The sequence below is a fragment of the Maylandia zebra genome, linkage group LG6, assembly GCF_041146795.1.
Source record: "Maylandia zebra isolate NMK-2024a linkage group LG6, Mzebra_GT3a, whole genome shotgun sequence".
In the NCBI taxonomy this organism is placed as follows: Eukaryota; Metazoa; Chordata; class Actinopteri; order Cichliformes; family Cichlidae; genus Maylandia; species Maylandia zebra.
Window position 1 is genome coordinate 36,227,959 of NC_135172.1, and position 23,550 is coordinate 36,251,508.

A 23,550-nucleotide genomic window follows, 5' to 3' on the forward strand; every position below is an offset into this window, starting at 1 on the left:
GTAAAAAAATAAATTAAAAAAATTAGCTAAGCTAAGTTACAAAAATATGATTTTTTTTATTCTCACAGAATATAACACACGTTTGATGAGAAGTAAATTTAAATTAACGAAAAATTCAGCCTTGTCTGTACAGTTATTTTACCTAAATAAATCGGTTGTAGCAGCTGTGTCATCATCTGCTGTTGAGTATGAAAGCTGTTAAGTATAAATGAAATTGGGGGGTCATTCCTGGTAGTTTAAGTGATTAACATAAGCTAATGACTTTGGAAGGATGAACAGGAGGTGAAGATAAAGGGGGGGGGATGTTGTCTGGCTCCCTCACCCACCATTAAAGGCCTGCCCCTGGACTGAAAGAGTGGGCCAGTTTCCCATGCACGGGCAGCACACGCAGGCCCTCTTTGGTTACACAAAATGTCTGCCTGTATGGCTACGGAGAGAGATATTATTAGCGTTATTTTGCCGGAGTTATATGAGAGCATGGTGCTTTTAGGACCCCTTGTTTGAGTGGCTGACAGACACTTGAGTTTGTGCTGCAGATTAAATGAAATTTTAGCAGCTTTTTCTTGGGACTAGGCCATAAAACCACACAAAGGAAGCAGCTGCCACTAATGTAATCTAGAATGGGGTGCTGCAGTGTAAAGCTGTCCACCACTCTTTTGTTTTTCCATTCTTCTCTTCTTTGCAGCTCTTTATGCCTTTCTTGACACCCTTCAACTACACCCCTTCCTCTCCTGATAATATCCTTGTTCTCTCATTGCCTTTAATTCCTCTTTTCATCAGCTACCCCTCCATGTACTGTAGAGGTGATGAAACTGGGGGAGAGCAATAAAGGGCATGTGTTTTATGAGCAAACATATCTTTTTATGTCTTTATATATCTATACAGCGGTGTCAAAGGTACATGAGATAGCATTTGGGTCATCTGCAAAGCATTCTCAGCCACCTTGGCTTTATTTTCTATAGGCCTACACTATATCAGCTAGAAATGTATGGAATGAGGAGCTATGCAGGTTAACCTTCTGCAAACAAAGTTAATTTTTCAGAATGAAACACAACCAGTCTGCTGACCCTTGTGTCAGTTGTCATGATTTCTCAAAATGACAAGGTGGATCTCGGGAATCTGAGAATTGAGAAAAAAATTCTGCGATTGTATGAGTAGCATGCGGAAGAAGCTGTGGAAGGAAGACTTGTTTGAAGTTGACGTTTGTATCAGCATAGCAAATTTTTTAACTGGCCGGCGATGCTTTACTCAAGTAGTAACTTCTGTAAATGAAGTTTTATAGTCTGTTAGAGAAGCAATGGCACAAACATCTGGCCCATAAATCTCAGGTGGTGCTGCAGAGTGCAGTCTGAGGAGCCAGTTCTATCTATCCCCTGATCAGCCATTAATCCAAATGTCTGCATTTCCACATGCATTTATATAATGTTTACAAGAAGTCTTTCTATTGTAGGCATTGCACTGTGAAGTGCTTCTGTACTGTCTAATACATGTGAAAATAACCTGAAAGCACAGTTCAATGCATTGCTTCTGCAGTGTGCATACAGCAAGTATATGAGTTTGTATATTTCCTATGTTTTTTTTTTGAATATGTCTTGCCACTGCCTGTTGAGGAATGTCTCAGCTCATTGGCCCTTTCTGTAAAGAAATAATGGCTTTGAGGTGGACTCAACCAGCCTGCCTCCCTGCCAGCTAGCTGTACATGCATGTGTCCTGTTCTGCAGCTGTTTGTGAATAAATCCTTCTGTCACTAAATGCACACAGGCTTTCTTCACCTGTCCTGCTTATCAACTCTTTTTGAGAAGTAAAAGCTCATTTTGGTATTTTTCGAAGACATCTTTTACTAGATTTAAAGTAAAATACGATTGCTTATTTGGAGATTATTCTTGCTGAAATTTGGACTTGTTACTACTATTATCTCTCTGATGTGCTCAGTCTGCCTTGGATTATTTTATCTTGGTTACCTTTGGTTTTACGCAGCCTTTGTAAAAACAGTAAATTAATGTTTTGCACACTTGCCCACCAACACAACATGTTTACTTAAAGCTGATGACTTCATAGAAACAGTTCTTTTCCCCCTTTTGCCACCCTCCCTTTTTGCTCCTCTGCTTTGCTCTCCCTCTTTCCATCCTCAGGGTAGGTTGCTATAGTCCCCCTTATAAACATAGTAATCTATAGGAGCCCTAGACCCAGACAGATTTTTGGCATGGCTGTACAGGTAGCATTCCAGCACGGTTTGAGATCTTACGGCCCTAGCCTCGTTAAAAGCCTGATTTATGCTTTACAGCTGGGCACAAAGGAACCTACAGGTTGGCTACCTTAATTAATATCACGCTCACTACAGCTTGGACCTATGCAAGGATCTGACACACCTCCGGGGAGAATATGCAGAAAGATCCACGTGATGGTAGATGGTGTGAGTGTGCACGTAACTGAAAAGACAGCTGAAAAAACAAAAACAAATACAAAAAACTTGTACCTGTGTTAAGCATGCTTTTAAAAGCACATACAGTGCAGCCAAACTGAAGCCATCACTGATATATATGCTAAATTGGTCTTCAATAGCAATATTGGTTATGGGTGTTGGCGTTCTGATCTGTAAGTCCCATTCTGTACTGTTTGGCCCATTATCTTCCATTCTTTGCTATAGTGGCTGATCAGACCACATGTCTTCAATTAGTAGGCAGGAATCTGGTACGGCGAGACTCGAAGATGAAGAATTGTGTGAAGCATGGCCTGCTATTGCCAAGCATATGGCCCATCCATCTTACAGACTGTTATCGATGGTAAACGTTACATGTACATGAACTGAATGCCTTAAACCTGCTCAGTCTTCTCTCCTCCAAGTTGTGTTGCTGAGAAAAAATATAATTTAGCATGAAGTGCAATCAAACTTCAAATCACTGATTTGGCAAATTATTTTAAGGCATTAGACCAAATAACAATGAATAAATAAAAAACAAATCAACAAATGTTATGTGACTTTTTGGCATTAACCTCTCGTAACACTTCATATTACAACTTGGTAATAACATGGTAATAACATGGTAACCATGTACAAATAAAGCTGCAATAACTACAGTGAGAGCAATCCTGCTGTAAAGGTCTAGAAAAGGAGCCCAAAAAGAAATATATATAGGTCACTTTGGATCTCTGACCACTTCTTCGCACTCTTATGTCTCTCCCTGCTTCTGTAGTAAGGGGCTGAATTTAGGGCTGAACAGGAGGCCACTTTGCAATTTTAATCAAGATTTGGAAAGCGCCTGGGCAGAGCAATGGCCCAACACAGTTTTCTCCTTGATGAATTAATAATGTAATGGGGAATGGAGGCTTGGAAGAATGGATGGTGGTTGGTTGGGGCACTGAGGTCTCACTGTTAGGGCCTGTGTCCTTATTATGGGATCAGAGAACTTCATGTCCTAAGCTTCAATTCCAGTGTGCTCTTCTTGGTAAAATAAGTGCTAAGATTAAAAAAGAAAATCACAGAATATAATGATCAAATAATTCTGTAACTTAAACTGTGTCTTTTTCCTAAGGAAAATGGATTTGTGAGCTAGATCTGACCCTGAGACACCCCTTGATCTAAAGAGTCTGGCTATTGATGCTTCCTTAACCACTCGACCACCGTGTGCACAGTCACACACACCAGATGGGACGCGTGTTAAACCCTCAGCCTCCACAGCTCCAGGCCACGGGACACTCCAACACACTGGCCCTCTTGTTTTAAAGTGCCATGTCCCTCCACAATGCCTTGAGGCTCCTATGCATAACGAGCTGCTATGCTTGGCCCAAGCTCACATGCCCTGGTCCTCTCACCCTGAGGTGGTAGGACAGGGTGAAAAATAACTGCATGTTTAAAACAGCCCTTGTTCACTGATATCCAAATGATGACCCATGCCTGAGAGCTTCTGGGGCTACTGTGAGCGTGTTTATGAACAAACAACTCAGGTCAACATCAGGCAAAACTTTGTGTTTTCTAAAAGCTGTCCACTTTTGCACAAGGCAAAGAAAATATAGTACTGGTATAGATTACCGTTGATCCAAGTGCATCTGAAGCCTAAAACCACCACAAAGACCATCAAACAAATGCACCTTCAGTGCTGATTTTTTTTTTTACAGAAGTATTAGTGCAAAGAGTTTATCCTTCTCATTTGTGTCAAGTAAAAGTAACAGAGAGTCAAAAAAATTGGCACACGCTGGCCGAACGGATACATTTTGAGATATACCTGGCACAAAATACATGCGAGAAGAAAATGAGAAGTATTTTGAGACACAGGTGTTTATAAGTGAAGAGTCCCTTGGGGTTTAAGAAAAGAAGGATTTAGAGAAAATTTTTTTGCTTGTGTGTGAGTTACAGTATCTGTGTGTGATATAGGCCAAAGGTAAAAGCTAATAGATGCATTGAAAGGGGCAAGGGAGAAGCTATGGGTGGGTTACAGAGTGTGTGTGATTGCGAGAGAAAGACCTGCTCTGACCTCTTTCAGTGCTGTCATCAGAGCGTGTTAAGAAAATAACGTGATGGAAAGAGGAGCATGCAGGCTGCATCAGGGACAAAAAGGGAATGACTTCAACCTTAGACAGGCTTAAGTGTTTACTCAGTCCAGACAGATACACTGTGTGTATGTGTGTTACAGTGTGTGAAGCTGTTTTTATCTGTTTGGATGTCCAGAGATGCACAGACTACAGGTCCGTGCCTGTAGATGAGAGAAAGTCTCTTTAACTTCTCTTCTTCTTAAACTTAGGCCAACTTCGTGTTTATTTTTCATCTGCTTTGTGTTTTACCCCGACTTTTAATTTATTATTTATGTTTGGCTGTTTGTGCAAGTCCATCTAGGAGTACATGGTAGTGAATGCAGATCTTGCCTCATACATCCACACATTTCACTTAACCTAGTCCCTATTCCAGAGGAATAGAGGCAAACGATAAAATACCATGAAATTCAACATGAGTGTTTATTGCAAGAGAGCATCCTGTTCTTAAAGCTACTATGGATTTCAGTATCTTTATAGGTATATAGGAGACTGCTTAACTGGCTTTAAACAATTTCTATTTCATAAACGATACAAGGATGTTGCAGCCTGGCTCATTCTGTGCTCTGCCCAGAAGCAAATGAAGCAAAAGCACATAAAGACACAAATATGAGGCTTTATTTAAAGTAAGACAGTTTTTCAGGTCTGCACTTTGTGTTTCCAAATTTTAAACTGCCTTCTTATTGCTCAGAGTAGTCAATAGCTCTGTTTATCAGAGCTTTTCTGTAAGCTCTTTGGTAACGTGACTTCAGTATGCATACATTAGATCTTCAGAATTGCTTCCATGTGGCATTTGTGATGTTTTGTCCATCTTCCTACATGTCTGTGAAGACATGTAGTGGGGGGTAGGTCAGACACAGGGGCCTGTATGCTCCGGTGAAGCCGTATCGCGTCCTGGCAAATGGTATGCAGGCTCATAACGCGCTCCACTCATCCAATAGCCGGAGACGAAACAGTTTTGACAGTGTTGAATGCCCTGCCCCGGGGGCCTTATCATCCTTTGCTGCTTGCCTGCCTCCTTCCCCTGTTTCTCTTCTCCTGATGCTATCTATCTAGAGATTTATGCAGAAATGTGCAGCTAGTCGACCTCCCTGGTCCCCTTCCATCCTTTCTGCAGGGACGGCAGCCTGTCATAAGCTGAGCTATGCAGAGATAGTGAAGCTCAGGCTCTGGCCTCATGTTATACGAAGGCTATCTTGACATTGCACTTGAAACACACATGATGCTTGTAAGAAATGACAGAGATGCGCTCATGTGAATGTTGAAGGTTGTATAACCCAAAAATGTTCGTGTATTTACAATAATCTTTTGTATTCCACTGATTTCTAATATATTGTGTTATGCTCTTTGTTAGCCTATTTTATTCTGCTATCCTCCCCCTAAGCTGCAATTTATTGAGACATATCTTTTCTTTGACAGAACACTTTTCACATTTCCCCTCTGAAGTGCTCAGAGACTTCTCACCCATCTGGGATATTGCCCGAGTCCAAAAATACTCCTGCTTGATTAAGTCTTCTTATGTACCTGGATATGTGTGCTTAAACTGACACTTGGCAGTTTGCAGTTTCTTTGATTCCCGTCCTTTATTTAATACCTTCTCCACTGAGCATTGGCTTTTGTTGACGGTGGTTTGATCCTGTGAAACGGATCCCAACTCAATAAATAATCTCTGCGGATGCTTACATAAGCGACGGTCCATTTAATTAGACTGGTTAAGCTTAGAAGCCCAGAGGTCTTTTCACTGTACTATTAGAGCTAGGATGAGAAACAATAGTGCGCGGCCTCCCACTGTCACTGGTAAGCAGAGAGCAAATAATGATCTGCATCAGAGACACGGCTGGCCCTGCCTATTATAAGGTCTGCCGGACCCGAGCCGCACCCAAACACGAAGCTGTCCAGCTGCGCTTAGTCGGAGTGGATGAATGGATGGAGAGAATGATAGATGGAGTGAAAGAGAGATGGATGAACGGGTAGATGGATGGTCAGTTCAAACACAGTTCAACTGAGAAAAGATCAAAAAGACTAAGGTTATGCTGGGAAACAGACAGCGTAGAGTGATGCAAATTTAAAATTATTCTGGCAAGTGTGTTGAATGCAAATACACAGACATGAATGCATGGATACTACAGGAAACAGTCATGTAGTCATTCTAACAGTGAGTGTGCGTGCTGATTACAAAAAGAAAGTACGAAATTATACGAGAACACACATTTGTCTACTGTGTATGGCGCATTCATTCATTGGCCTCTGTGTGGGTGCCATCTGTGGTTTCTTAGTGGCTCAGAAAAAACTCCCGAGCTCAACTGTTGCTCTTATCACCTTTCATGAGAAAGAGAAAGGAAAGGTAAGAAGTGTAAAAGTCTGATTGGGAACAAAGCTACAGCCAGCAGCTTACTTTATACTGGCACAGGCCTTCAAAGACCACCATGCATCTTTATCTCGAGATCTGCACCCCCTCCCCTGTCTTGCTCATGCCAGCTGCTTTTCTTCTCCTAGTCTACCTCTGTCTTTCCCCGTTCCTTTCTGTTTTAGCTCTCCATTCTTTCCCCCCCCCCCCCCCTCATTGTGTGTCTCCTTTTCACTTTCCCTACATTTGTGCCTTATGTAGTGAGTAGTGGTCAGCTTCCCCATACTGTATAATGTGTGACTCCAACACCAGTCAGTGTTGGCTGGTTTTCTGTTTAGTAAACTGTATTTCCTGCATCCGGCTTTGTCTCAGGAACAAGTGTTTGTCAAACAAGCCTTTTGTCTGTGGCCAGTGGCTTAGCGCACCATAACGAGCCTGGCTGGGACAAAGAGCTGGGTGTATGTGGCTGTGGCAGAGAAACACAGACAAACAGATCGAGACGTAGAAGTAAGAAAGAAGGTCAAGGCCAGTCCATTTGCTCTATCAGGTTTCAGACACACACACAAAGAAAAAAAAGCAGAGACAGAGAAAAAACGTTAAGGTGATAACATGTATGAGGCATATGACAGATCCTTCTCTTAGTCTCTAAAGCTGCTAATGAAAAATTACAGTTCTGTTGTTAACTGAGCTGAAAGTCATGTAAACCAAGAAGGCCCCTATTGTGAGCTTCTGTTACTCCCCCATCTTTTTCCTCAACCTCTCCTTTCCTGCTTCACCCTTCACCCCTGTCCAGTCCCTGACTGTGAATACCCTAATGACATAAACAGAGTGGTAATCACATTAACAGGAGTTACGGCCGAGGCACTCTTAAGAGGCACTGTATTGACAACCCTCTGTCTTCCCGAGGCACTCACTCCAACACCTATAAACACTTATGAATATTGGCAAAGACCTTCTATTAGCATAATCACTTTTCAGGTGTGTGTGAGTGCTCTCTCGAGCCATAGCGACTGATAACTTTGAGAAATGGCAGTGACACACTGTGTCCCTCGTGTCTTCTGTCTCTGTGGCTTCCTCCTCCTTTGGAAGCCAAGCAAGCTAATCCTGTTAGCCCATTCCTCCATTAGCTAAATGACCAATATCAGTGAAAGCTGCATGGTCACACCAGGACAGGCTCAGCCCACTATCGCAACTGGTCAAGGACAAAAATAAAAATAAAAATGGAGGGCATGGTAAGTCTGCTAACTTTTTATTGTATGGCTAAATAGTTGTAAACAATACATCTGTGAGTGGTGGGTGAGGAAGAGAAAGCTGTTGACATTTTTGTGTCAGTGCATCTTTAACTTGCCAGCACTTGGTCAATGGGTTGTCTTTGTGTCTGTTACTTGATTTTGTTGTGGTTTTGCCAGTGTTTGGGCTTATGGGACAACGTGGAACAGGGTGGTATAGCTACTCTTTGTGTAAGTACATGTTGTTGAGAGAGTGCAAGTAAGACTAATTATGGGAAATGGGCCATTAACGATAGAGGAATATGCACAAGCAATGTGTTCCTCAGTTGCCTAGAATTTCAGGATTCTGTATGACTTTGGTCAAAATTGTTGGCTACAATGTTTTGTGAGTGTTGCTGCGAGGCTACCTTATCTTCTCTTTGACTTATCATAATTTCTCTTCTGTCCTTGCAACAGGCCTACCCCTAGATCAAATCATTTCTCTCTGATATCAGTGCAATGTCCATTAATATCACAATAATAGCCTCCCGCTGCTTTGTGTTGCAATGCTTCGAAAGGCTTTAAAGGAATTGTTAACCTCCCATTTCATTCCTTTGACTGTGTATCTTCTACTTTCTATTTTTCTTTTCTCTGTCATCCTTCTAACTTTTTGCTCCCAAACCACCTGCCCTTTCTCACTTCTTCTATATTCTTTCTGTCTCCTCTTTCCTTCACGGTCTCTTCTTTCAGCCTCTGCCATGAAATGGCAGCTAAGGGGTTGTCAGTGTGGTTTCTCCTCTCTGCTGATCCTATTTCAAAGGGACGTGTAGATTCAGCATTAGCTCCAGCTCTCTTGCTCTTCTGCTCTCCAGCCCTAACTCATCACAGACTTAAAGTTACTAGAAGAAGAGAAACGGACTGAGAAAGCGAGGGAGAGCTTTCCTTTATTCTATTAGAGGACAGACTCATTTATAAGATCATCCTTCCTCCCTCGCACAGTTTCGTGCTTCTCCATACAAGCAGAAAAAGGAAAAAAAAAAACCCTTCAAGGCCATCAAACGCCTCGTCAGAATGTCTTTTATCCTTTTGAAAAGCTGTCCTTCCATCCCTTTGAGGACAGCTATTAAGGACAATAGTGGGCTTATTTAGATATCTCCTCTGCCATTGTTGTAAATCTGGGCATGTGTTGGTCTGGCTTGTTGATGCCCATCAATGTGTCCACTGCTCGGATGGGAATAACAATTATCATCACTGCTTGTGGCATGAACACAGTTTGTCAAATGTCTATAGATGGAGTAGTGATTGCATAGCACAAGACATGCTGGTTTTGATGCATAAGAAAATGAATTGAGTACTGGCTTTGAAGTGCATTCTTGTGGCTCTTGTGTCCTTCAGAAATATGGTGGGTTGTCATTAGGAATGTCTCCTTCACGCCACACTTCTCTCCTTTGCTCCCTTCCTTCCCCCTGCCTCCTTCCATGATCCTTTAGTGCTCACTTTCCTCTAAAAACATGGACGTCTCACATTCCAGCCAGCCCCTCCTTTTTTCTTGTCCTTCACAATAACAAAAAAAATTAATCTATTTTCCCCCCTCATGCATATATACTGTGTGCTCGCACATTAAGACGGGGATGAGGAAGCGTGTAGACTGAATCAAAGCAAAGTGAACGGGAGAGGCCAGGTTATTGCAACTGTTTTACAAGTGACACGGGGCTTTCTACTTAAAGCCATAAAAACACACACATAATAAGGAAACATACATATAGCAGTTAATGTAATGGGCACATTTTATTTGTGCTTATGAGAGAGGGAGAAAAAAATGTGTATGGGCAAATGGCTTTTTTATGATGGAAAAATTCCATAGTGGGTCAAAGCCCCTTGCAGGTGGCAGCAATTAACTGTAATTTTTGCAGATTGTAATGATCCATAATTTACCAGTATACCCCCTTCCAACTCTTTTCAGTCAAGAGAAAAAGGTTTGTGTGGAGGTTTGATTGGGTGCACATTTTAGCTGTGTCCTGGTCTTTAAGTGAGATTGTTCGGAGGGGGCCACATTGACTCTGGACACATAAGATAGAGAAACAAACCAAAAAACACCAATCCGTTCCCTATGTTGCTCATCCACCACATCCCTCCTCTTTCTTTTAGACTGTCACTATATTTTTCTGGCCCCTCTCACCCTTTTTCTTCAACAGTAGAAGGCTTAAAACATGCAAAACTGTCCATCCACCATCTTAGGGATCACCCATAGTTTCAATCAGGCACACATAGCCTATCATCCTCTCTCCCGCTCCCTTGTTTTCCCTCTTCAAACACAGTATGGCCATGGTTTGGGTTCAGCATTGGCAAATGACTTCAGAAAAATGCCCTCAAGTGAAAGAAGAAAAAAGGGAAGAAATGATAAGAAACCCCAAAGATGAAAGAGGGAGCACATTTGCAAGTGGCGGATGCTTCTTATTTTGCATATCTCTCACTTCTTCTTTCTCCTTCTTCTCCTTTTCTATTCACCTGAGAGGATTTAAATAAATCCATAAAGCATGAAATATCAGAAATAGAAAAGTAATGCATGAAATGCATTTTCATTGGAGCCTCCCCACCCACACACAAACACACATACCCAATTTTCCTCTTCGCTTCTTTTTTTCCTGTGAATGTGTGTTTTTTGTGATAAACGCTGGTACAATTTATTAACATGTGACCTCTTATTTGTATTCAGTGTTAATATGCAGCATCAGATACATGTCCCACTTTAGCCCTGCTAATTCTGTAAACAAGGCTTTGGAGGGGAGATGAGTGTTTTTAACGAGATTAGGCGTGCATTGTCAGGCAAATCTCAGGTCAGTGTGCAAGTGCTATTGAAAGTCAATTATTGTTTTAAATATTCCTATGCCTTCTTCCCGTGTAATTTGTGTGTTTGTTGCCTGTCTCTTGTAATTGTGTTTTATCTTTTGTTCTGTTAAGTGTTAAATCTAAATTCACACACACACCTACACACACACACACACACACACACACAGAGTTTTCACATTTTATAGCTGTGATATTGAGCAATAACAATTTTACTAAGACGAATAATTTGCTCTGTTTAAATAGAGTGCAATTGTAAATTTTTTTTTAAAACGTTATTCAATACCTTCATCTAATCATAATAGTTCTGGTCAGAAGTGATCGCAGATATTTTATAGGCTGTTGTCAAATTAGTCTATATTCTCTTGGTTTTTGATAATTACTTTACCTATTTTAAAACCCTACTTGCATTATTTAAGCATCATGTTTCCTTTTATAATAATATATGGTGTTAATAAAATTACTAATGTTCTTTTTATAGTTTGAATCTCCCAGTTTACATTTATTTTCTCTCTGTGTGTTTCTTTTTGTCAGATAAAGATGAGCCCAGCAGTTACACCTGCACCACATGCAAACAGCCTTTCACCAGTGCCTGGTTCCTGCTCCAGCATGCCCAGAACACCCATGGCTTCCGTATCTATCTGGAGAGCGAGCCCGGCAGCCCCCTCACCCCTCGTGTGGCTGCAGCTCCCGGAATGGGGGGTGACTGTAATTCCTCCCAGCCCCCTCTTCATGCTGTACACTTGGCTGATGGCAGCCCTTACAGCCTCCTGAGAATGCCGGGTTCTGGGTCTGGTCGGGATTCAGCGTCCACGCCTCGTGAGGGCCGCTATCCCCGAACGCCACCGCTATTCAGCCCACCACCGCGCCATCACCTCAGCCCTGATGACTTAGCCTTGGCAACACACCATCCCAGTGCTTTTGACCGGGTGATGAGGCTGAACTCTGTGCCATTAGAAGCCCCTCAGACCATGGACTTTTCTAGACGTCTACGTGAGCTGGCCGGAAATGCCACAGGAGGTTCTCCGCCTCTTTCCCCTAACAGACCCAACCCTATGCAACGGCTGCTGCAGCCTTTCCAGCCAGGTTCTAAGCCTCCATTTTCAGCAACACCTCCCCTCTCCACCTCTCAGTCACCTTCTGGCTCACGTTCCACACCTAATCCTGTAACAAATGCAGTCCAATCGACCACCCCTCTCAAAGCAAAATCTTGTGAGTTCTGCGGGAAGACCTTCAAATTCCAGAGCAACCTTATTGTTCACCGGCGTAGCCATACAGGGGAAAAGCCATTTAAGTGTCACCTCTGTAACCATGCCTGCACACAGGCTAGCAAACTAAAACGTCACATGAAGACACATTGTCAGAGTAAGTCTTCACTGCTTAATGCCAAGTCAGATGATGGTCTTTCAACTGCTAGCTCACCTGAACCTGGTACGAGTGAGCTGATGGGCAGTGCCACAGATGCACTCAAGTCAGTGGTGGCAAAGTTCAAAAGTGAGAACAATGGCCTTCTGCCTGAAAATGGAGAGGAGGAGGAGGAAGAGGAAGATGATGAGGAAGAGGAAGAAGAAGAAGAAGAAGAAGAGGAGGAGGAGGAAGAAGAGGAGGAGGGGGAGGAGGAGGAAATTGAGAGAAAGCCTGGAGTAGAAGAAGAGGGAAGGAATGACTACCGATTTAGCTTGAGGCTTGAAGGGGCTCGCCATCACCAGAACAGCGAGGCTCTGCACCCACATCGCCGGAGCTTATCCAGGGAGCCTATTGATGAAAACTCAGCCATGGAGTCAGACCGGGCAGATGATGGAACCACTACTACTATCAATGGCTTGAGACCTCTATCTAATGACAACCTGTCCAGGAAGCTGTTGGGTGGAGGGGTCAGTCCTGGTTCCCTCAGTCCCCTGTCCAAGCGCATCAAGGTAGAGAAAGACCTTGACCCTCCCACTCCCACAATCCCAAACACAGAGAACGTCTACTCTCAGTGGCTTGCTGGCTACGCTGCCTCCCGGCAACTCAAGGACCCCTTCATCAGCTTCACAGGTGGGGACTCCAGACAATCACCCTTTGCCTCTTCATCTGAGCACTCTTCAGAAAACGGCAGCTTGCGCTTCTCTACTCCACCCGGTGAACTCGATGGGGAACGTGCCGCATCAGTACGGAGCGGCACCGGCAGCGGGGCCAGCACTCCCCACGGTGTCAGCGGCAATGGCAGGCCGAGCTCGAAGGATGGTCGCCGCAGTGACACCTGTGAATATTGTGGCAAGGTGTTTAAGAACTGCAGCAACTTGACTGTGCACCGACGCAGTCATACTGGAGAGCGGCCCTACAAATGCGAGCTGTGCAGCTATGCATGCGCTCAGAGCTCAAAGCTCACCCGTCACATGAAGACCCATGGACAGATGGGCAAGGACGTGTACAAATGTGAAATCTGCCACATGCCTTTTAGTGTATACAGCACTCTGGAGAAACACATGAAAAAGTGGCACAGCGACCGCCCTCTGGCTAATGACATTAAGACTGAGTAGGCAAAGAGCAGCATGCTGGTTGCTCTCTCTCAGCTCCTCTGGCTAAAAAGCAACCCTGGCTAACTAGCCAATAAGTAAGGGGAAAGGACAACAGGGTTAGACACCAGTACACAGTACAGCCCTGTTTTCATCCCGACTGGAAGAAGCTAGATGCATGATCCATTACCGGGGCAATACTATTGCATCACACTTAAAACTTTTTGAGCCTTTCTATTGTGCAATAATTTACACGTTTTGTATTTTTTGTAACTGGACAGCATGCTCTGTGTGTTTTGGCTACCTAGAGAGAAAATTGTCCTCAGCTGGTGGGTTTGGTTGTACATGTGTTGCTGTTTATACTTTTGATTTCTTCAACATAAAAAAAAGACTTATTAAAACCCATGCTGCATACAGTACATACTGTTTTACATATCATGTACAGTTTTGAGTTCAAACATAGTGGGCAGTGTCATATAATCAAAACATCAAGACAAGCAGGGTCACACTTAAAAACTGATCTTTGTGAAAGATTTTCCATGCAACATTTAGATATGATAAATATATATAGAGAGAATTAGGCCGCCTATGAAATGCTAGGCACTGGCGCCATTAAATATTTCTTTTACAAACAGCAGTGAAATTAACAATATGGTGTGAAATGACAACAACGAGTGCCTTGGATATTTTACCTGCATTAGTTAATCCTCCTTTTTGCTATAAGCTCGGAGTTTCAGCTATAAAAGATTACACAACATTTTGTGCACATATGAAATAAGCAGGTCCTTGCATCAAGCACCTGTACGACCCTTGTGTTTTTTTTTGACTTAGTGGAGCATAGAGAACCAGCTAAAACAAAAAGAAAAAAAGAAAAAAAACATTACGTGTATCTCTGGTGAATCATTTATCTGCTTGCCTCCTGTAGATTTTTTTTTCGAGATTACAGTTCTGTTTACGGGCATGTTACATGCTTGAGTTTGGTGTAGAGTTTTGGTATAGGTGAATATGTTTTTTGGTACCGTACTGAGGGGGTACTCTGGCGAGTTGTTTTACCAACATAAAGCTCTTAATTTTTCAGAGTTTATTTTCTTTGATAATTAAACAATTTGCAGGTGTTTTTTGCAAGTAACACAGAGTAATGTTTCTTTGGTGTCCGCCAACAGCCACTTGAAGACCCCAGTGTGGGATTTAGTTGTTGTAAGCCAGACAGATTTTTTCAGGTGAGGGTTGGGTGGGTGTAAGAGCATAAGGGTGGATGATGTTCAGGGTAGTAAGTGGGGAGTGGGTTTACCAGGTGTCTCTACAATTCAAAAATCTATGTCGCTGTAGTGTTATTTCCCATCACCGCATTAGATCTTAGAAACTGTTTAGCAATCCAAATTTTTTTTAACAACTCACACTGAAATCCAAAATGTGATTCTAAATCAAAGGACAAGAATATTGAAAAAAATCAGCAAATTTTCCCTCGCAGACAAGGTTTTAAGTTTTCACATTTAGTTTTCTTTTCATTTGTCTAGACCTACGCGTGGTAGCCATGTGTTTTTTTTTTTTTTTTTTTTAATTTTTAGTCTTCACTCCCTGTCATTGTTGATGATATAGCACTTGTCACTCTGCCTTGGATTCTGTATCTGTCTCTCTAATCGGAGGTACAGTCGGTTGAGTATAAAATGAGTACCGGATTTCAGGTCTGGTACTGCCTACGTGCACTGTTCAATTTTCCCAGTTTACAGTCGGACGCTCAAGGGAAAACTAGCTCTTATGCTGACAGATTAGTGTGGTGTCATTGCTTTGCATTAAAAGAAAAAAAGAAGAAAAAAAAGAAGAAAAAGAACGTTGAACTAGAAACTGTTGCCAGCCATGTCTCCTTCTGAGAACTAAACATTGGTTTGGATCTTGGAAGTAATAATGCAGGAACTGCCATAGAAACATCCTGCTTCATACTACAAACTATAGAAATATACTGCTCAGTACAGAAAAATAAAAATTCTACAAATTTGATTTAAACAGATAAGTAAAATGTGCTGTTGATTTAAAAAAAAAAAAAAGTAAAACATCAATATCTTTAGGGGAGAACCTTATTTAAATTTTGTTTGTTTACTGTTGTTTCTCTTTTCTGTCCTGGAGACACCAGGACTTGATCACTATGTAATGAACTGTAATGTCTCTCATGTTTTTTGCCTTTACTATACACAAGTCTTCAGGTTGAACAAAAATTTGCATTGGGGAGAGATTTATGATATATAAATATATAGAGAGAACTTAAAATACTTAGGAAATTGCACACTCATGTAAGTTCCTATGTTCAAAACACATTTATGGTCTACTTTTTTTCCTGTATTTAGAATGGTATTTGAAATTAATGTTCACTTAGTGTAGGCACTTATAGTATTTATGTTGGAGCCTGTATTTTTAACTGTTTTGCCTGTACTCTTTAAAGGTTTCAATGTACCCTTTTTCTGTAGTGAAAAAAAAAATCCCAACAAGCTGCCACCGTATATTTTCTTAATTTGGCAGGATAATATAGTGTGAATAATTTGTATGCTTGAAAATAAGTATTTCTGAAAAATAAAATGTTGTGGTGTTCCCCAAGGGTGAGAGGTCATATGATGGCCTTTTCAGGCAGTCCCGCTGGAGTGACCACAATGAGGTAAAAACAGGTGGTTGTACATATCTTTTTAGTTTGTTTTATATATTTTTCTCTCCTGCCATTTTATATGCAGTAATACAAGCTATTGTTGGGTTTTCTTGGTAGAAAAGTTTTTACTGTCTTTGATCATGTACCACCTAAAAACATTCCAGCTGTTTTGCTTTTTTTTAAGGACATTTTGTCATATGCAATCAATTCAACATTAATCTGAAAGATTTTTTTTAATTTTTTTTGCTACAGATTGTTTTTTTTTCATTGCCAAAAGATCCACGGTGCTTTATAATTTAAATATGGTACATCTCATATGCAAGGCATATTCTAAATAACTGAACTCATGCGAAGAAAAGTTTGGTACATGTTATCCATGCTGACGGTACTAAGGTACATATAGGTTTTCAACCTTATTTCATCCTGTGTATTTACTCTCAAGCTGTTTGTTCTAACCTGAACTTGAAGTTGACCTTTGGCATTGGTTGACATTATTTATTATGACTACAAACACGCATGTTCCATTCAGAACACAGTCACTGCAAAACAAATCTGTTCAGTTTTCTCTCTCCTGATGAAGTGTGATGGCTTAATTTCTATGATGACCAAAGGTCATTGACCAACATTTACAAGTTCTTGCTTGAATTAAAGAATTTATTGTTGTTGTTTTTTTTTTCAGTTATGGAGATGCCACTCTATTTTCAGCCGTTGTCTGCATTATTCTCTTCACTCAGCCATTTTGTCTTGAAAAATAATAAAAAGTATTACATACATATTTGAATTTGGTGCTTTTATTAATTTTTTTTGTCATAGTATGCACAGTCACAATACTGTATAAGACAATTAATAGTGTTACATAAACATTTTAATACATTCCACAGATATGTTTGCATGGGTCAGCTTGGATCACATGTCATCAGGGTGGAAGTTTACAATCATATCTGTGGACAGTGGCCTTGTTAGGTCAGCTAAAGATCTGTGTTATATCTCCAGCAAACTTCTATTCACCCTACCCCCCTAGTTTCCCCACCCACACCTCTAGCAATAGCTTTCTTTCTGTCTCTTTTTGCCCTTCTTGCCTTTGGTCTTCACTTTTATCGTCCTTTATCTGACTTTATATATGTGCCTGTGTCCAAATCTCTTTTTTCTTTTTCAGACCACTCCTTTCCCTGTTTCCTCCTAACCCTGCTGAAGCACTGGAGGGCAATGTGACAGACTAATCGCTTTCCTTGTCCGAGCCTGGTGCTGTTTGCCTAGCAGGGCCAGATTAAAGTTCACAGATAGAGAGAGGTTCCTGCTTAGGCCAGGTGTTGACAGTTGAGATAAAGCAGAGTTGCAAGGAAGTGAGGCTGGTTGGGTGGGTGTTGGGAGAGAGGAACCCTGTGTGTGTTCTTGCACATATACACACTTCTAATCTTTAGCAGGGGGGTTACTCCCGCCCACTAATCTAAGATCACCCAAGTTCAATGTCAGGAGTACAACAATGCTTTGGTCCACAAATCCTGCCACCAATCAACCCATGCATAGCAGACATACTTTTCCCATAGCAGACTCTTGGCCCTTGCCTGCAATTCCCTGCCTTCCTCCTCCTCCTCCTCCTCCATACATAAACATATATCCTTAACTCCTAAATTTAACAGTCGCTGCACTCTGACTGCAAAGTTTTTTGTCTTGTTTTTTGTGAGTTTTACATGTTAAAAAATGCTTATAATCTTAGACTAGTTTTGTTCATGAAATTTGGGAAAATAATGTCAGAGAAAATAAAGAATATATTATACTAATCTTACAAGAATTCTCAGTTGGAGGGCAAGAAATGTATTCGTTTATTATGTTAATTAAAAGACTTCACAAAAAGTGCCGTGAAGATGAAGATTACTACCTTCCTCTTTTACTTTTCCTATAATTTATCTTTCTCATTCGCACGTGTTTGATGCTGTAAAGGCCTCCCAGCATAGCTCTGGAGAGCGCGTCCAGCAAATAGCAGGGACGCTAAATCAACTCTGTAATCCTCCCAATATGCTGCTTCTCCCTGCCCAATGCTCCCTCTCTGTCTGTTCCTCTACCTTGCTCCTTTTCTTTATTGCTTCTTTTTCCTTCTTGTGTCAGCTGTCACTGGATTGTGCTTATTTATCTCTCCCAACCCCCCGTTATTCATTCCCTATATTATATAGATTCTCTCATGCTTTATTTTTGTTCTTGCCTCTGATTCAGCCTAATTTTTTCTTGGGTCTGAGCCTAACTCACGAGTGTCAGTAGAAAAGGCTGAAGAGCAGAGATGGCGAAGCAGACTGCAGCTGTGCTGGGGTGCAGCGAAGAGGGGCCTCGTCCGGACTCCTTGGAACAATATAAAAGCACTAATCACCCAGGACAGCTGACACCCAGTGCCTCACACATATACACACCGTTTCATAGACACACTCACACATGCACAAAGATCTGAGGATTGCCATTATAGGGTGGAAGGAGAGAGCTCTGCCCAGACAAGACTTGCAGGTCTGGCCTGGCTGGAAAACAAAGTCTGTGTTTTGTCTATGGGCAGCAATGCTTCAGGGCTGAAAGTGATTTCTCATAAACACGGACATATGTATGTACAGTGTGACTATGCACGCAGATGCTTATATCTGCTACACAGCAGTCACGTATAGAACACACGCATGAAAATTTAAAAGGCAGTTAAGTACAGAGGGGTATAAAGGAAAATTTACCCCCATGCATGTTTGTACGCAGACAGACAATCAAACACACATGCTTACTCGGGAACACAAACCACATAATGGATTGGGTGCTTGCACGCTCACAAACACACACACAGACACACACACGTGCGCACACAAAAGTGTCTTCGGGAATGTGACCTTTTCCCAAAAGCCTCCCTTTCCTGCCTCAGCTCCCCTCCCCCTCTGGCTGTGTGAAGACTGAAGGGGTCAAGGGTCAGGTTTTGGGGGGCTGGAGATTAGGTTTCACATGACTGAGCACCTTTGTTGGGGCAGGCCGGCAGAAAGGAAACGTCCAGGAGGGTAGCTGTGTCTGTCTGAGGAGAGCGAGAGATAGAGTGAGGGGGGGAAGGGAGAAAAGAGGGACAGACGGATGGATGTGTGGATGAAGTTGAAGTTTGGTCAGCGACGGCTGAAGTCAAAATGCAAGACTGAAGAGGAGGTTTTTGAGAAGGGCACAGGAGAGGAACAAGAGATGAGAATGAGAAAATGTGAGAACATAAAAGAAAAACCAGAAAAACCTAACCCACATTCCTCACTCGATAGCTCTGCTTGCCTTTCTCCGTGCACTTCTCCCTCTCCTCCCTCTGTCTCCTTCTTGCTATGACCATGTGGCCTCTGTGTCGGGCTGCGGCCAGCCAGTGTCCTCAATGCCTGCTGGCTTTGCCGATCTCTCCATGACCACACAGCGAGAAGAAAGCCCCAGCCAAAATAGTAAACTGGATCACAGCAGAATCAACCCCCTCCTTTGCCTTCTCCTCCTCCTCTTTCTCCTTCGCAACATCTGAGTTGTAGTCTGCCCGCTAGACAATATATGGCGTAACTGGCAGTGAAAATCTTGGCGGAGACCTGGATTACCTCGTTTGTGAAGTATTGCTTTAAATGTCTCTGTGTGTAATTTTTTTTCCTTTTTCCTACTTCTCAGACCTAGAGAGAAATATTTTAACGACGTGCAACATTTTCAACTAAATGACTCACAGAGGTGGGACTGGTACTGCTGATGGCTTCCAGATAAGGTGAAAACTTTGACCTCACAGCGAAAAAAAAAAAAAAGGACAGGGGGTGAAGCAAAGAATTTCTTGAATACAGCACTGGCCATAATTGGGTGGCCTCTTTTGGTTTCTTGGTGCACAATCAAATATGGGTCTTAGGATAGATGTTGTAATTCTGCATATTAATTATATCCCAATGCCGTATGTGTCTGTACTGCTTTACAGGGAGGCACTATATATGTAAGAGTCACTGCTATTGCATTGTATCAGTATGTGGTTGTTCTACCTTTCTTTGAAGACTACACGATTGGCTCATTCCAAAGCTAGTGTGGTCAGACTGGAAGAGAGATTGTGGACGATGGAGCAGAAAAGGGCAGTAGATCTGAGACACTGACTGATCTGACCTTGAACCTCTGTAAATTGAGCTTAGAGTGACACAATGTTTAACGGTTAAACACCTGCATCTTTGCTGTCGTGGCCAAATAAAATGTGTTTATATGTGTACTTGTGTGTGTTACGTGTATTACACTGGGGTGGTGTGCATGATATATATGTCCAGTTTAGTGCATGCTTATATTTTCATATTTGTGTTTAGGTGCTTGTGTGCTCTCCAGGTGCAACAGTACTGGCAGAATTTATATGGCCAGTAAAACAGGGTCATGCTATCCATACCCTCTTGCCTTGTGTGTGCTTTTCATTTCACCTGCATGTGTGTCTGCATGTGTGCGCTGTATGCTGTGTGTGCAACTGGAGACAGCAGGGCGCCTGTTTACTGTCCTGTGAATAAAGAGCCAAAGTTCATCCTGCTGGCCTCTTCATGTCCCTATATTGCATATTTCAGTGCCTGTTAAAGCTGGACAGTAATTTATAGCTGCTAAACTATGTCACCCATCGAAGCAAATCTCCGAGTTATTAATTCTGACTTATATTTAACTACCAAGATAATCTTTACATTGTATTTTTAAATGTGAAATGAGAACACTGAAATCATGGTCATACATGTCCAGTAAATATAAGGTTACAGCCAGATGACTGTACAGAAGCATGTTTTATGAAATAAAATAAACCAGTATTTGCCAAAATGACATTCCCAGCAGTTTGGCATAAACAAATAGACAAAACATATGATTGCAATATAAGTGCAAAAATCACACATTTTTGGTAGATAATGTAAAAATTCTCAATAGGTGTAAGTTAAGGTTGTGAAGAAAGAAGATGAAGTTGTGACCTTAGTAGCCCGATACTACGAAGTATTACATGTACATTGATTAACATCTCTTTGCTTTCATCTGCTGACAAAGGTCAGGTAGCCAATAAATGAAGAAGCATAACGCTTGCTTGTCTGCGATTTTGGTTGGGTGACAATCATGGTGATAGTGTAGGGCCAAGTGAGACACATAGGCCTAGAGATGGTCCACAACCATCTGGAAATCACTGGCCATGATGGAAAAATCTATATCCCCTAACTGGAGGGCAAGTATCTGGTGGAGATTGATTGCAGTTGCTGGGAAATCAAGTATTAATACTCCAGTCATATGGGCCTAGAGACCAGTCAGTGAGCCTCTGGCAACAATTAGTTGTTAAAGAAAAATTTAGATTCCCTGAAGTTTTGAAAAACTTAGAGTGTGTCATGGTCACCTATAGACTGAATTATGATGGTGAATCTAAGAAAGGTGTGACAGAAATTGGATATGGAAACCTTCCCTTCAAAGCAACAGTTGCAGGCAAGCCAACGTCTTCCAAGGAGGTTCAGGTGCTCACAGCAATCTGCTAGCAACCAAAGCTTTGGGGGAGGTTTTTGGTGCTGCACCCCCTTTGTAGCCAATTTCATCTTGTGACAGCCAACAACCTCCAAGAAACAGGAACCAAAAATTGAGGGTTGCAATACTGAGACTCACATCATATTGGCAAAATAAAGGTCTAATAAATACTGGGAGAATGACATATAGTTCTTTTGTGTTTAGATGTTTATTTTCTTTCTGATTTTTCTGACTGTTTATGTATGAACGTGTATATACTGCGATACTCCGGCACTAACCCTCCCTTCAGGGGCCAGCAGAGCTCTCTGAGCCACTCCAGCTGCTGCTGCAGAGGTGATAGAGGCTAAAACCATTGAGGTGGAGGGGTGAAGGGCTTTGGAAGTTTCTGGAAGTTTCTGAGAATTGCTGTGCCACTCTTGGTTCACTCCTGGTTCATTCCTGAGGCCCAGGGGTTAAAGAGAGTGGGATGAGGGGGAGGGCAGAGGGACTGCAGGGCCACAGTCACACGCTTGACCTGGCAGACCTTGACCTTACTCCAACCTATACATACTTACTTTTGCCTGCAGTATTTACAGTTTTGCGAACGAACCACATGAACTGTATTTGAATGTTTTGGAAGCCCTTTTTTAATTTATCTCAGAGTAATGTAAAGTAGTTAGTGTGTGTCACAGAGAATCATAAAGATTTCGTTTATGTTAATGGATATTATTAGTTAGGCTCTTTTTTTATTGTCATTTCTCGTGTGGCACTCTCACTGTCAGATCTACAGATTTGTCACTGTTTAGGTAGTTTGTGCATTTAATTCTTCACAGTTTTTCATGATTTGCCATTCATCATGATGGACTTTGCAAGTGTCCAGGCTCTTCCACTTGGGTTACACTAGTGTAGTTGACACTCTTGAACCAAGCTGCCTCTAATATTCTGTCCTTCATGGGGCCAACCGGTAGTCTTTAGTGGGGACACATTCATTGTGGGCCTCCTTTCCTACAAAGCGCTTGTCAGTCATTGTGTTGAACTTGTGTTGTTTCTATGCGGCGCTTGGTAGCACAGCTGTCGTCAAAAGACCCAAGGCTACTCTATCCTGAGCTGAAAGAAACAAACAAACAAAGCCGTAAAACAAGAAAATGAAAGACAAAAAAGGGTCACAAATAATGAGTGTACAAAAACCATCTTGTCAAATTGCACCTTGGGAGTCTGTCTTCAAGAAGAGTGAGGGGTAAGAAGCTTCTCAGCAGACCTGGGGCACAAAGGGACTTGGCCCCTCCTGTGTTACTGTTAGCCAGGCCCTTTAGATGAACTTGTCTCCTTTCAGCTGGCGCTCTCATGCCCAGGTGTGTCCTTGTGTGTGTGCATGTGTTAGTATCCACAGCACTGACATCTCTTTGGCCCCAAGTGCTCTATTGAAAATAAGACGGAGAGCGAAGCAAATGAAAAGAGATAAAGTGCAAAACAAGGATGAGAGGAAGAATAAAAGAAGAGTGGCTTCCTTGCTTTTCAGGGCAAGGACAATGTTCAACCCTTTCTCCCACGCTCTGGACAACACTCTCTCCTTCACCGCAGTCTACTTAATGTCAAAGACAATCAATTTATATATTAATTTATTGAAAAGCCATCAGGAATTTGTTCAATAAGCACCCTTTTGGAAATACTTCAAGGAAAGAGATTCACCTTTGTGAATGTGTGAATTGAAAAAGGAATCCAAGGTAAACCACTTCTAATAAAGTAAATATGTTTTGCAGATAACCCTTTTTGATATTTAAATTGCATTATCCAAGAACATAAAGATTTGATCCGATGTGACAAATTGAATGCCTAAATTCAATATTCATGACTATTTTGTCCATACTTTCCCAATATTGCAATCACTTTGGGTAGCTAGCCAGCCAACCAAGCAGCCATCCAGACAGGCCAGTGATGGGCTCCATGCCAAGGCCAATTGAGAGGTGCTACTGTGGTGGAGAGCCAGAGGGGAGATGGTCATCCATTATTCATCACTAAGCCAAATAATCCCCAACAGAATTG

General features: G+C 42.0%; 1 protein-coding gene across 1 annotated transcript in view; it reads left to right on the forward strand.

Annotated features, from left to right (window-relative positions):
• The window catches only part of LOC101467413 (BCL11 transcription factor A), a 32,976-nt gene extending 16,139 nt beyond the window's left edge, over positions 1–16,837 (forward strand). Inside the window, exon 3 of the mRNA XM_004538940.4 lies at positions 11,464–16,837. Within this exon, the coding sequence (XP_004538997.2) occupies positions 11,464–13,451 (1,988 nt within the window). The 3' untranslated portion in view covers positions 13,452–16,837. The remainder of the gene's footprint in view (positions 1–11,463) is intronic.
• The last annotated feature ends 6,713 nt before the right edge of the window (positions 16,838–23,550 follow it).